This window comes from Taudactylus pleione, unplaced genomic scaffold (assembly GCF_031769625.1).
Source record: "Taudactylus pleione unplaced genomic scaffold, aTauple2 ptg000041l, whole genome shotgun sequence".
NCBI classification, from domain to species: domain Eukaryota; kingdom Metazoa; phylum Chordata; class Amphibia; order Anura; family Myobatrachidae; genus Taudactylus; species Taudactylus pleione.
In genome coordinates, this window is record NW_028284443.1 from 53735968 (window position 1) to 53752143 (window position 16176).

At 42.7% G+C, this 16176-nt stretch overlaps 1 protein-coding gene across 2 annotated transcripts in view; it reads left to right on the forward strand.

Moving 5' to 3' along the window:
* SLC9A7 (solute carrier family 9 member A7) overlaps positions 1-15883 on the forward strand; it is a 136470-nt gene extending 120587 nt beyond the window's left edge. For both annotated transcript variants that reach the window (XM_088458795.1, XM_088458800.1), the window contains 2 exons: positions 6988-7093; positions 7746-15883. In XM_088458795.1, coding sequence (XP_088314921.1) covers positions 6988-7093; positions 7746-7994 — 355 coding nt within the window. In that variant the 3' untranslated portion in view covers positions 7995-15883. The remainder of the gene's footprint in view (positions 1-6987; positions 7094-7745) is intronic.
* Positions 15884-16176: the final 293 nt, after the last annotated feature.

Consider the following 16176-nt stretch of genomic DNA (forward strand, 5'->3'; position numbering starts at 1 on the left):
TAGCATCTCACTAATGGAGGTAAACCCACTGATCTTTATTTTTCTTGGAATTAATGTGTTTTTGACAGTTGCAAATTGAAATCTGAAGTAAGCAGGAAGTTCTCATGTAAGCACCATGATCTGGGAGGGAATAGTATAGTAACAAGTTTCCGAACTCTGGCTAATAGGGGTGAGTCCTGAAAATGTTCTATCATGGATCTTTGATTGGATACCATGGCAGGAGCTACTTAGTGTAATCTAGATGGACCTATCAAAAGAAAAGTAGTCTCTTCCATTTGGTTAATTTGGACTGATAGCATGCCACCCATCATATAGGCTCTGTTAGGTCAGACGTAACTACACATAATCTGTAAGATTTATATTCACCTGTCTTTGGGAATCTGATTGGGGAGGAGTGGATCTGCCTAGAAGAGGGTCTTGACGTAGGTTAAAATATCTTGATATATCTAAGAATTTTTGTTTATAAGGAGTCAATTATGTTGAAGAGTTGCCAAAGACATTCAAGTTGAGTCCATTAGCAGATCTTTCTCTACGATGAAAGACAAAAGATTTATCCCTTGAAAATTCCTGGGGCTGCGGTCACAGATATATTTCATGTACGTGACAGATTTTTTGCAAACGACGAACGATATTGCATGACATCATTCTGGGAGTGGATTTTTTTTTATGTTTCTATTAATTTTCATTAAAAATATCGTTCGTCGTTTACCGCTTAGAAACTGACAGATATTTGTAATATCTGTCAGCGATAAGCGATAATTGACCAATATGTTGGAGAGATGAAAGACGCAATTTGTCGGCCGCAGGAGAGCGCATCTGTCATCGTTCAGGGCCTATCCATGACAGATAAATTGAACGACTGAACGATATATCGTTCATCTTTCAGATTTATCTGCTAAGGGATAGGCCCTTTTAGAAAGATGATACAATTTTGCTTTGAAGTCCCTTTAACTCATACTTGCTGACTTTGGGGCAGCCAGGATTGAGGTGACGGGGGGGACCTGTGTGAGAAATGTATAGATTTACAAATATAACCTTTATAATTACAAGCAAATACCCTGTATTTATACACATATGTAACAAAGTAAACATTTTTGCTTCGTAAATCTTATATATAAAATTCATTGGTCTGTTTGTCCAGTTATGCATTCGGACACCCCTGCACCGATTGGGATGAAACCAACGGGAGGTTGTCCAGTTGGATCCTTGCTTTCCTTAAATTAATAGGAGTTGAACACATACCAGTTACAAAAAGAGGGGGAGTCCGCTTTAAAAAATCTTTGTAAAGAAACAATGTATTGGATGTTTCACCCATTAGGATAAATAGTATTGAGTTTAAACAAGTCCGTGGAACTGAATGTAGTGATTTTAGAGGTTCATGGTAACTAATATGTAATATGTATGGATAATGAATTTGCAACCATGGGAGATAGAGAACATGGGAATTTTATTGCCTATTGAGCACGTTTTGGATTTTTTTTTTTCTCTGCCATTTATACCAGCAGCAAATACAATCTTTACTACAAATAAGTGTTTAAAATATACAGCATGTAATAGATTTACAGCGACACCACACTAGACATGCCCAAACTCATCTGATCTTGGAAGCTATGCAGTGTTGGGCCTAGTTAGAACTTGAATGGGAGACCACAAGGGAATACCAGGTGCTGTAGTTATTTTATGAATACAACCTGCTCTTTCTGCTAAGAATATATTTCACCTATATACATACATTTGTTTCCTGTTAATGTTAGTTTCCATGGCTACCCTGAGTCATATGATTTTATCCTGGCTATGGACTCAGTGAATATTTGATGGGTATAGGCTGTTTGAAGGACATGTGGTTAGTACTCCCTCCCCTAGTTATGATGCAATTATCACCACTCCCCTCTAACTACCAGCAATGAGATTGAATGCTGGTAGATGTAGTGAGATGCCCCTGTACACATGACTGTGTCATATGCCCATGGGAGCAACTTTGACTGAAGACCAATGGCCAGATAATGAAAGACTGTGGGCATGTGGTGTGCTCCCCTCCTGGGCCGCCATCAGGAGGGGACTGCCAGGCCTCGAGTCCCGGGCCCGGAGAGAGCAGAGACAGAGGGGGGCCCGGGTGGCTGTAAAGCTACATCGGAAGCCATGGAGTATGGATACAACACCTGCTGCATTCAGATATGGTCACAATGCCGGCTGCGAGCCAGCCAGAGCTTACAAACTGGCAGCCAATCAGGAGTGGCCACAGTGGCTGCTCCTGATTGGCTGCCGGTCCACGAGTTTTGATTGGCTCGTGGCCAGCTCCATATTTGAAATGCCGGTGGATGCATCACAGTGTTTCCAGTGCCACCCGGGCACCCCCTCTCTCCATTTTGATTTTGAAAAGCCGTCGGTGCTGATGCTGGCTGCGCCAGCATAGTCAACTGAAGAAATGTCAAAAGAGGTACTACGTAGTCCATGACCTTGCCCTGTGCTCCCCCACCTGTTCCAGCTAGCCCTCCCTGCCCTGTGCGTCTCCCCTGCCCAGCCAGCCCTTCCTGCCTTGTTCCCCCCTCTCTGCCCTGCGCCTCCCCCCTAGTCCAGTCAGCCTTCCCTGTCCCCCTCCTAGTCCAGCAAGCCTGCCCTGCCCTGTGTTCACCCCCCCCCCCCTTTAGTCCAGCCAGCCCTTTCTGGCTTTTTAGATGGGTCTGGCTTTTTAAATGTATTTAATGTGAATCCGGCTATCTCAGTGTATTCTACGCGGGGTCTGGCTTTTTCGATGTATTTTATGTGGTTCTGGATATATACAGTCAGGTCCATAAATATTGGGACATTGACAGAATTTTCATATTTTGTCCTCTGTTCACCATCACAATGGCTTTGAAATGAAACAAACAAGATGTGATTTAACTGCAAACTTTCAGATTTAATTTGAGGGTAATTACATCCAAATCAGGTGAACAGTCTAGGAATTACAACGGTTTCTATATGTGCCTCCCACTTTTTAAGGGGCCAAAAGTAATGGGACAAACTAAACAATCCTAAATCTAACTTTCACTTTTTAATACTTTTTTGCAAATCTTTGCAGGCAATTACAGCCTGAAGTCTGGAACGCATAGACATCACCAGACGCTGGGTTTCATCCCTGGTGATGCTCTGAGAGGCCTCTACTGCAAATGTCTTCAGTTCCTGCTTGTTCTTGGGGCATTTTCCCTTCAGTTTTGTCTTCATCAAGTGAAATGCATGCTCAATCGGATTCAGGTCAGGGGATTGACTTGGCCATTGCATAACATTCCACTTTTTAGCCTTAAAAAACTCCTTGGTTGCTTTTGCAGTATGCTTCGGGTCATTGTCCATCTGCACTGTGAAGCGCCGTCCAATGAGTTCTGAAGTATTTAACTGAATATGAGCATATAATATTGCCTGAAACACTTCAGAATTCATTCTGCTGCTTTTGTCAGCAGTCACATCATCAATAAATACAAGGGAACCAGTTCCATTGGCAGCCATACATGCCCACGCCATGACACTACCACCACCATTCTTCACTGATGAGGTGGTACGTTTTGGATCATGAGCAGTTCCTTTCCTTCTCTTCTCTTCCCATCACTCTGGTACAAGTTGATCTTTGTCTCATCTGTCAATAGGATGTTGTTCCAGAACTGTAATGGCTTTTTTAGATGTTGTTTGGCAAACTCTAATCTGGTCTTCCTCACCAATGGTTTGCATCTTGTGGTGAACCCTCTATATTCACTCTTGTGAAGTCTTCTCTTGATTGTTGACTTTGACACATATACATCTACCTCCTGGAGAGTGTTCTTGATTTGGCCAACTGTTGTGAAGGAGTTTTTCTTCATCAGGGAAATAATTATTTTGTCATCCACCACAGTTGTTTTCCGTGGTCTTCCGGGTCTTTTGGTGTTGCTGAGCTCTCCGGTGCGTTCTTTCTTTTTAAGAATGTTCCAAACAGTTTGTCACGGCCAGGGTATTTCAGCATGGCGCTAGGCGGGTGTTACCTGTGAGGTCGTTGTGGCGCGGGCTGTCTGGTGGCGGAGCTGGTGTCTGGCGGGGGGCTTTGGCTGCGCGCGTTGTTGTGTGGCCCTGTTGTCACTCTGCGCTGGTGAGGCCTGGCGGCGTCTCCGTTCCGTTTGGCATGGGCGCCGCCATCTTGCCTTCTGGCCATGTGATGAGGCTGGCCAATCCTGGTGAGTCACATGTTCCCTCCGGCCAGTAACAGCACGGCATGGGGTATTTAGGAAGGGTCAGTGCCTTCCTTCTTTGCCAGTGCAACGTGTATCTCAGCCTAGCTGAGAGGGAGTTCTCTGTGCTTTCCTGTTCCTGTGAATTCGCTGTCTGCCTGTCAGCTCCTAGTTCCCACTGGACTACCCCGCTACCTCCATCACCCTTGCCCATACCTGAGTGCCTGAGCCTGCTGACATCCTGCGCTTCAGTTCACTATCTGCAAACCTGGCTTGATTATTTTCAGTTCACTACCTGCACACCTGGACTGCTCTAATTGTTTCTACCTGGACATTAACCTTTTTGCTCCCACCACAGAACTCTTGTGCACATTTATATTTTCCTGGACTTTTGTTTACTGCCATTATATGTCTACTCAAGCACTTATTAAAAATCCTAGTTTTATTTTCAAATCTGCTTCTGTGATCACTCCTGCTACCACCCCGGGTCCACAAGCAACCCAGAACATAACACAGTTGATTTGGCCACACCTAATGTTTTTGCTATCTCTCTGATGGGTTTGTTTTGATTTTTCAGCCTAATGATGGCTTGCTTCACTGATAGTGACAGCTCTTTGGATCTCATATTGAGAGTTGACAGCAACTGATTCCAAATGCAAATGTCACACCTAGAATCAACTCCAGACCTTTTACCTGCTTAATTGATAATGAAATAAAGAGGGAATAACCCACACCTGTCCATGAAATAGCTTTTGAGTTGATAGTCCCATTACTTTTGGCCCCTTAAAAAGTGGGAGGCAGATATTGAAACTGTTGTAATTCCTACACCGTTCACCCGATTTGGATGTAATTACCCTCAAATTAAATCTGAAAGTCTGCAGTTAAAGCACATCTTGTTTGTTTCATTTCAAAGCCATTGTGGTGGTGAATAGAGGCCAAAATATGAAAATTTTGTCAATGTCCCAATATTTATGGACCTGGGATGTGCAGGCTCGGATAGGTTCGAGTTTGCATGCCGGGTTCGGATCTTTCCCTCCAAAAAAACGTAACTCAGAAAGAGGCAAAACGTCATCTTGTATGGACAAACCTCATCATTCCTGGACTTTCCAGGAATGATGATGTTTGTCCATACAAGATGACGTTTTGCCTCTTTCTGAGTTCCGTTTTTTTGGAGGGAAAGATCCGAACTCGGCGTGCAAACTCGAACCTATCCGAGCCTGCACATCCCTAAAATATATAATATATATATATATATATATATATATATATATATATATATATAAAAATCACGGACCAGTAAACCGGCACTATTGATGCTGAAATTGCCCTGCTCAGGTGCCTCCTATTGGATTCCCACAGATATGCATCTTGCAGTACAGGCGGCATTCGGAGACTTGTTTAAGGTGGTACAGCAAGAGGTTTAATGGACGTTATCGACGTTTCAATGACGACCATTAAACGTCTTGCTGTATCACCTTAAACAAGTCTCCGAGATAGAGAGAGAGAAAATATATATATATTATATATTAAGCCCGCACTCTCAGAAGATTACGGTCCAGGTCAGACCTCCCGTTGGTGTACACTGGGCAGAACTTTGACCTGGGGAGCCTGTTCTGAGCCTTCCACTGGATGGAGTTGGACGAAAACATCACAGACTGATAACATTAGATCCCAGAAGAATTACTAGGGGGTTGAGGTCCCAGTCAGACCTCCCGTTGGTGTACGCAGGGAGAATTTTGATCCGGGGAGCCTGTTCTGGGCCTTCCACTGGATGGATTTGGACGAAAACTTCACACAGGCGTGGCAATTGGTCTGGGATGCTTAACTTAATAACTTGAAGATTTAATCCCAGGCAGTGCCGGGTATATTTAATAAGCATGAAAAACAATACAAAGATGTAGTTTAACTGCAAAATTAGTCGCAAACAAAATAGGGCAATGTCTATACACATTAGACTGATCTAATGACTCAGGGGTCTATTTACTAAGCAGTTAGGAGACAAAGTGAAAGGAGATAAGGTGCCAGCCAATCAGCTCCCAACTGTCATTTTTCAAACACAGCCTGTGACATGGTAGTTAGGAGCTGATTGGCTGGCACCTTATCTCATTTCACTTTGTCTCCTAACACTGCTTAGTAAATAGACCCCCCAGTCTTAGTGTTCTCAGCTTGCAGAGAAGTGGTGAGAATTACACTTTCACTTAATATAATAAAATGTTTTTGCTACTTGAAAACCACTTCTTTCTATAAGGTTGCACTTCTGTTATGTCAGACATTAAAAACAAACTGTAAGTTAAGTTTACCAGGTAAATTGCTTTTCCTAAATGTTTCCATTGGGTTGTGACCCCTTTGTAATGTAAAATGTTCCATAATTGCACCTATTCATGATACCTGACTAAGAAGTGAGAACAGATGTTAGAATATAAGTCTTGTTTGGCAGATAATGACAGTAATGTACCTTTTAGTAAACAATACATATTTCCTCAGAAACTTTCAAAGATTTGCTACTAATTTTACTTTTACAGAGAAGCTTAGAAAGTCAGTGTCTGCGTCTATGCATTGCAACACTCAGTACACCATAAATGAACGTCATGAGTATAACTAATGACTGTAATCTCCATGCAACTTCTCTGGTATGTATATGTCCATTTTAATTCACCAGTTAATTAATTATAAATAACACATATATTCTTATTTTCATAGTATACATTAACTGTCCTTTCTCCAGTTTAATGTCTGTTGTTTAAACCTTTTGCTGTGCAGCTTTGCACTGCCTGTGCTCTGTAAAACATGTCATTTCCTTAATAAGAAAAATCAGGTATCTGAAGCCAATGCTGACACACAGTGGTCCCCCATTAACTACGACATTGCCTAGTTGGTGTGGGCTGGTGGCCAGATGTTTCACAAGCTCGCGGGCTTATAATGTAAGTAGAACCTCAAAATGTCTCTGGGTAATTGTTCTTCATCCCTACTATTTACCGGTTTAGCTTTATCACCATGTTCTATCAGTCAGCACAGTACCAACCTGAAAAAATCTAAAAATTAAAATGTATTCCATGAAAGTTTCTATCCTCATCAGTGTCTGTGAACTGTACAGAAGCATTTGTTCTGTGATGGCATTACCAGATTGGAGAGCGACGAAAAGTGTCCAATCCAGTATCATTGTCCTGTCACCTATAAAGTTATTCAGGCAGTCATAGTGGAAGAATACAGCATACTACTCGACAGGCTCGTTGTCCAGAACAGGGAGGGTTTGTATTTTGAGTATTTAGAGGTTTTAGATCAGTTCAACATTTAAATATTTGTTGTTTATGTTTCTACATGCAAATGAGCACACAAATAATATATGTCTACTAGAATAGAATAAAGAGGACTAAATTGTATACTATTAAGTTACATTTATTGTTGTTAGTAGATGCATGATGCAGACTTCTAGCAGAAGTAATGGGAACACACAGATTGCTAGAGAATGGGAAATGTATAAAATAATAGTAGTGAGGAGACTTCCTCATGTGAATTCCATTATACACTTCACTACATTGCTACCAAATAATGTCTTTATTGTATTCTGTATAGAACCCAGAGCAGCTGAGAGAAGATGATGCAGACTTCATTCTTAATGATGGTGACCTCACATTGACTTATGGAGACACCACCATAACAGCCAATGGTTCTTCTGGCTCCCACACTGCCACTACAAGCCTTGATGGCAGAAAAACCAAAAGCAGCTCAGAGGAAGCATTGGAGCGTGAACTTGGAGGAGGAGACTATGAGATCACAAACAGGGGGACCAGATTAGTGTTTCCTCTAGAAGATAATGCATGACCTTCATGTGTAAGTGACTGCGAAGGAAAGGTGTTTGGCTGAATATGGTACTAGGAGCAGATACAGCCCTGCTGTGGTGAAGAGTTGGGTGCAGTTCACACACTAGAAATATGACCATTCTGTGGTACTGATGGTGGGAGTTTACAAGACTATTTTAATTTCTTATCAGACATAGCAACTATGATTCTTTACATGTGGCACATACAATGCACCACCTAAATTGGCTATGGACTACTCCTTGCCTGTACCGTGTCCCAGTAAAATAGATGCCTAAACCGCTGAAACCCACCCATATAACCATGAAGTAAATGGCACAGCTTTTGTTAGGAGCGAGGAGAAGCCTTCTTTAGAAAGTGTCTGTTATTTAACAAGCAAGTGGTGATGTTCTGGCATCAGGAAGAAGAACTGACTGCATTTTATACAGTCCCTGTAAAATATAGCATATACATGCTGTACTGCATGATAACATGGACAGTGTACCTAAGAGTATGCCTCTGGGGGTGTCATATTTTTTTTTATGATTTTGTAAATGGTTAGGTTGATGTATGTTCTATGAGTAAGCATGGCTGATAACTGTAAAGTTGTGTTTCACTAAATTTAGTATTTTCATGAATGTCCTAGGCTAAAAAAATGCAGTGTTCATTTGTATGTCTGTTATTAATCCAAACACAATTATATCATTGCATAAAAAGACATTTTGACAGATCATATAAGTAAATTCAGAACCAGTTATAGCTCAATTATAACTGCTATTTGGAAGGTATATGAACCGTTAAAATCAGGGCCGGCTCCAGAGGTCGGAGTACCCTGTGCCGGCCCCCTACTGTGCGCCCTATCTTTGTGCGTGGCCTAATTACCATAGGCCATGCCCCCTACGTGAAGTTATTAGGAGGCGTGTCCGCCTCCAAATAATGTCAGGCTGGGGGAGCCTCACTAGCTGGGCTTCCCCCAGTGCTCTCCCGTCACTGAATGTATGCCGCACGAGCATCCATTCAGAGTCTCCGGGGTCCGGCACAGCTGCAGCGGTGGGGGTCCCCAACCACCCGATTTAAACACCCGCGGGCCACTTCGGCCCACGGGTGGAACAGCGGGACAGTACTGTCCCGCTTAAATCGGGATGTTGGGGCGGGGTGCGCTCTCTATGGGTGTGGCGCTCCTGTGCGACCGCTCAGGTTGAACACCCCTAGAGCCGGCCCTGTTTAAAATACACATAAGTTCTCCACTGCTTCTGCTGTTTTTCATATAGGTTTGGTTGTATAGTACCAGACTGAAGGACTTGAAAAGAAAAAATTTAAAATGGAATATAATTGTAAATTTAGGGGGAGAATTCCATTGTTTCACGTTGCCCCCAGCTTCCGTCTAAAATGACTGGAGCAATTCAGCACCTTGTGCTGATGGTATGAGTGCCGCGGGCACCTATTATTTCTGCTCTCACCCTCCTGAGGTGACAAATAGAAATCAGCAAAAAGTCCGGCTTTTCGGCACCCAACCGCAGCGTTCCCAATACTTTGCATGGGTTTAGGCACTTTACCATCTGAACCCAGTACATTTGGGCAAAACATTCACAATAAGTAATAGGCGCCCATAACTCTCGCCCACTGGCACAAACAATTGAATATCGCCCCGTCATGGGATATACAGGAGATTGGGAACAATAAAACAGTTGAATTCCCCCTGTAAGTCGACATATAAAAAGGAGCTTCAAATGCTGTGATTTTTGACAGTTTTAATACAATTGTTTAAGGCATATAGATCTCATCTAAAATACATAAATTAAACCCGATCACTTATATTTTTTTAAGGTTAGGAGCAAATTCAATAAAGAATGGAAAGTGCAACCTCGACACACACACCCTGTTGCAATACAAGGGCAAATCCTAGTTTATGTAGGGAATATACTAGCTGCTTGATTTATACACTGCAATTTAGAGTTGAGCTAAACTGTGTCTACAGATTTAAACATCCCCATCCACTCCCTGCAGCTTAAAATGGTTTTGCCAAGGTGTAGAATTGCACCTTCTGGCTGAATTTGCCCCTACCTATAAATAAGGTCCATTTTCTGCACAATGCATGGAAAACATATACATAAGTCATGTACATATGTGGTGAGCACCTCAGGCACATAGGTGTGACTGCTGCCTTTGTCAGATGGCATTATGTAGAGCAATAATTAGGTCTGCTTTGTAATGCATGTTAAACTTGTTCCTGCATGTTTCCTGGAGTTTTGTGTTGGCCCACAGTATAAAATACCAGGGAGATTGTGATCCTAGTACCTACCCAATAATCGCAGAGATTTCCTTATGTCTTGTTCCATCTAGATCAATGGATGACTTTTTCCGACCTGAAGTGTTACAGCAAGCTGATTTAGGTTCCTTGAACCATCTTAAAACTATACAAAAGTTTTGTTTATTTTTTTCTATAAATATATCAGAATATATAGGTGTATGTGAGGTACCTGGGTGTTACAGCCAGGGCTCACTATGTAAACTGGTGGTATCTTATGGTTCAGGATCACACAGACAAGACAAAAGGGGATATAATGGAATCTTTACTATATTTTAGGTAATAGAATAGATTACAAAAATCAATATCACAACAATCACCAGAGTAATTGCCACAACCTTCAGTCAGATCTTAACACAACGGCTCTGAATCAGGGTGTTTTTTATATATATATATATATATATATATGGAGCGCCCTCCCGGCTGCTCGCATTGCTGTGGGATGCCACCCACAGCTAATGCGAGCGGCCAGGATGATGGTCGCGATGGTCAAGACCAGTGCGACCATCGGGCTTGCGACGAGACCCTTGTGGTAAGGTCTCGGGGCCGCAAGCCCCAGAGAGCTTTCGGCTCTAACAGAGCCGAAAGCTCTCCCACTGACATCACTTGTCGTTCTCATGGGAATGCTTCCGTCTGGGCAGCCACCCCCCCCCCCCCCCGCCCCGACCACCAAAGGGGCGTGCTGTCACTCAACATCGACAGCACGCCCCCTTTGGTGCGAGACCCGGAGCGATGGATTGCCCGTCGCTATCCGGGTGTCGCGCATGCGCACGACGGAGGCGGCTCCGTCGTGCGCATGCTCTCTGGGCCACCATTGATCCGGTTGCGAGCGCTCAGCGCTTGCGACCGGGTCTGAATCAGGCCCAGTGTTCCTAGTAGGAGACGGAATTCCACATCTCTGACTGATGTCAGTCACTCGTTCTCCCAGGTACATGTCTCTCTATTCCCACTCCATTTTACACACTGTTCTATCCCATCCTGGGACAGATAACCAATCACATAGTATATGGTAATAGGGTGAGCTCCAAAGAAGGCTGCATTACATGTGTAGACCTTCCCCTGGTTTGCTAGGTACCCCCTAAATCTACCTGCTCATGGTGAACAGTAAAGGTGCGTATGCAATAGATGAGAAAAATGAACGATTACAACATCGTAATTGTTTAATCGTTCATTTATTGTGCTGTAAAATGTCGAAAATGACCAGAGATGCGAGTTCCCGCTTGTCATTGTCTGTATTTGTCATCGCCTGAACATGCAGGCCAACCTGTCGACCTAGACAGGTTGTGCATGTTCGTGGATGAGGGAGGGTGCCTGCACTGAATGACATATCGTTCAGTGTAGGCACATTATCCACTGTACAGGATGATGAATGATTGAACGATTACAGTGTTGTAACCGTACAGTCGTTCCACTCTCGTGTAGTGAATACGCACCTTATAAAATGCAGAACCTTATCTATAGTCGTAAAGGGGGTCACAGAGTTGACCAGTGTGCATGCTGCATGTATTTGTCCCGTGTGCATAGAAGTTTACATTCCTCGCAGTGCCTCATGATTTGCTTGGGCTGAAAAACTTCCACCTAATTTTGAATCTGCCCTTTACTGCTCAGTACATACACTGTTTCCTGCTGTCTGCATCTATCCGCCTAATCCTTTCATTCTTACCATATCCTGTGCCTTTTCTGTCTATTTCTCTTTCTCATGTCTATCCATTTCCTTTCCCTTTATACTTGCATCTTGCAAGACCATCCATATTAAATACATATGATAGCTTACAGTATCTACAGCACTATATATGTGTGTATGTATGTATGTGTGTATGTGTGTGTGTGTGTGTATGTGTATATATATATATATATATATATATATATATATATATATATATATATATATATATATATTATAATGGTCTCCAAGTGACCATGTAATTATAGAGGACAGGTTCCCCAAAATGACTTCTTATGTCTGTAAACAGTATGTAGTATATTCTGTTTATTGACACAGGTCTTGCATGACACAGACAGACAGTGGAAGGAAATGAAATAGATGGAAAGTATGACCTAGTATTGGACATCTTGTGTGGTTACATACTTTCTCTCTCAATGGTGTTTTGCCAAAAGGAAGAACCATCTTCTTGCCTGACTCTCTGTAACTGAGAGAAATGACCGCAAGAAAAACTCTTGATGCTGTTGATCTGAGCTACTGCTTACTTCTTTATAATGTATTTCAGTCCAGCTGCATCCACACCTGACAGTGAGGACAAAAACTACAATAGAGGAGAATTAGCATTTGTACTGTGAAGAAAAGATTTTTGTAATGAATGCATCCTTATATACCCCTATATTGTAAGGCTGTTTTGTACAGGCATCTGGCATAGCTTCAAAGGTCGGTTATGTCTTGCTCATTATGTACAGTACAAAGACGTAATACAGGTCTCCAGCTTGTAATCCTATTTCTTGTCAGCAGTGGGATTTTCGTTATGCAGTGACGTTCTTGCTCCAACTTTTCCCAATGTATGAGTGTAAAAAAATATATTAAATTAGTTGGATGTATGAACTTAATTTAAACAGTTTTTGAAACCACAATCTTACAGCACCACTTTGTTAGAAGACAGCACCGTAACCGGACTGACAAGCGCACACACACAACCCTGCCCCCGAACACTTATGGCAGGGTCACTAGCAGGCTGTGTGCCCAGAGCATCCAAAGGTACCCAGCCAGATGCTGCTGCCACCACCAAGGCACTGCACCCTGGGTAACAGCACTGCTTGTACACCCTTCCCTACAGCCCTGTTAGGCGATTCACAGCACATTAGATCAGGGATGGGGAACCTCCTACCCGGGGGCCGTATAAGGCCCTTGGAATCATTTGGTCTGGCCCTCAGCTTTTTTCTGCTAACCTCATCTGGCTAGCAGGGAGCCTAGAATGGCACACTGCAGCCAGAATCTATGCAGCAGTGATGCCTGGAGAGTCCTTAGTACGCTTCGGACGGTCACACCGCTGCCCTTATAGCTCCCCCGAGCATCCAGGGATGCTGTGGGCATTGCTGTAATCACCGCCCCTGAGACGTTACACGGATGGGTCATGGCCTGCACTGGGCCCACGAATATTGTTTTATATATATCAAAATGGCCCTCGGCAGAAAGAAGGTTCCCCACCCCTGCATTAGATGCTTGGTTTGACGCATCCCACTTCCATACACTTAGACTATAAGGAGTAAAAATAGTCCTTACTGCTATTTAATATTGTAATACTTTGGGAGATGTAGGGAAGGGCATGGTAGAGTGGTAGAGCTAATAGCTAACCAATCAGAGTTCCTAAAAAAAACACCTAGCAAATTAGGGCTACTCTCAGATATAGGGGGGTATCCAATTAGCTGCGATAAGTTTTCTGCTGAGAACTTTTTGCACCTATCGCCCGAATTTGCCGCTTATCGCATGTTTGCATGCTCCCGTTTATCGTGCTATTCTATTGTAAAATCGGAGGTAACCAGATCGCACGATAATTCTTGCATGGGTGACAAGCGATAAGTACAGATGAAAATGAGGAAATTAGCCTGTACCCCCCAAAAAGTAACCTAAGGTAGGGTAATGGTATAGAAGTGTGTAAGTGGCCATAATCCAAGGGTTTGGGATTCTTAAATAGAGAATAATGCATATAACAGCCATTTAACACTAACGGTGAAAAAATTATAGAAAGCAATATTTTATTGTGGCCAAAATAAATGAAGTAGTTAAATTGGGGTTACATTAAATGGGTGTAAGTATATTTTTGTGTAATTATAGGGCATTTTAAAAAAATGTTAAAAATACACTGGTCACTTGCACCTGCAATGTGTAAAACACCTGTCCTATCAATACAGCACCCCCATATAACTGTCCCACTACTTTAAACCCATTTTCCAATAAACTTATTTTTTTGCCTCAAAAATGACATATCATTATTGGCCAAATGAAGCCAATTAATTTTTTTTTTTTACCTAATTAATCATTAAGGAGGGTGTCCCAGTGGTTCTGCACCAAGTCCCGACATTTTTAGCCAAAAATAGGGGTTTTGCACAACTTATCACCTACTCCAGAGGTGGTGAAAAGAAATTTGCGATACTTCCTATACCACTTTACGCATCGGTTACAACCGCGGCTAATTGGATAGCACAGAGGTTCTCAAACGCGGTCCTCAGGACCCCACACTGGTCACGTTTTCCAGGTCACCCAGCAGGTGCACAGGTGCTGTCATTACTCACTGACACATTTTAAAAGATCCACAGGTGGAGCTAATTATTTCACTTGTGATTCTGTGAGGAGACATGGAAAACATGCACTGTTTGGGGTCCTGAGGACCGAGTTTGAGAACCTGTGGGATAGCACAATAACCAATCATGGAGAAAAGTATTCACCAGTGAAAACTTAGAGGCCTCTTAAGCAAGCCTATGTTTTTTACAATTATACTTCTGCTATGTACTAACTGCCTAATGCAGGAGATGTCACAGATATCTCCTGCAAAAGACTCATGAGTGCTGCAGATTGCAGTCCCCATTATTTTCAATAATCTGATGATCCATGTACCTTTTGGACGTTGGCCTCTTTGGTTTACTATTAAGGAGGCATATTCCCAGGAGAGAGAGCTTAAAATCTCTCACCCGCAACCTCCAGTCGGCTCTCGAATCTGACACTGTGCATATGTGCAGTGTCCGATTCCCCTGGAGGGACCTTTCACAATGTGAGAGACTCCTCTAATATGCTGGGTATGAAACTCGCAGGGACATCGGTTATCGTTACTGCTGTCCCTGTAGGTTAGTTAGTACATAGTCACAGTATTTTTGTAAAACAATTAAAAAGTGCCACAATTATTAATACATAGGACCTTAGTAATAGTAGAGGCTACTAGGAGAATTAAATTGCAGCATATATTCTGCGTCTTTCCTGCTGTTCGAGAGAGGGAGGGTGGATTTGGATCTATGCATTTGTCACCAGTAGTATAGAAGTCTCTAATAAATTGGTATTGGCTCCTAATGTATATATTTGCAATAGCACAACCACTGGTAACACCTACAGAGGTTTACACTAATTCACTATGCCAAGTTCTAAAATCTACCAATCCCTAGTTTAGGTATTTTACCCTATGTGCCATATTGTTGTCAGGGATTCATGTACACAGTAGCTGTAGACATTTGTCATTCTGCATTCCTGAGTAGATTTCTCTGTCTGCTTCCCAGGGTGTGTGTATTACAGTGTGTGGGCATTACAGTGTGTGTGCATGTTATTCTCTTCAGGTTATTTCCCCCCCCCCCCCCCCCCCCAAACTACTAATTATACTAACAGATCAGCTGCCATCAGTCTGTGGGCCTGATTTAGTGATGTACACTAATGCAATGGCAGCTGCGATTGCACATGGAACACAGCTGCGACAACATGCTACTTTTTCAATGTGGAGTACTGGTTCAATTGGAAAAGAAATCTGTAACACACATTAGCTGTACAATAAGTATTCTATAAAGGTGAAGTTTTATTTCAGTCCATCTTTGTTCGGCATAAGAGCCAGAAGTGTTGAAAACAACTAAGCCATGTTGTAGAATATGATGAATAAAGATCATACATTTACAAATTTGCATTGCTCCAAATGCTATATCTATTACTGTACAGAGGTGGATTTAAGCCTCATGGGGCCTTAACCAAGATACCAATTTGGGGCCCCCCTTCCTCAAACAACCCCTCCCAGTCAGTCAGTGTATGCCTAATCGCCCCCCACTCCCCTGTCACAGGACTGGAACATTTTTAGATATGTGGATTATAACAGAGGACTTCTGTCTACAGTAACTGATGTCCTGAGTTTAACCCCCTCACACACACACTCTCAGACTGCACCCGCACCACCCTTGACCACCCAATTGTAGATGAATG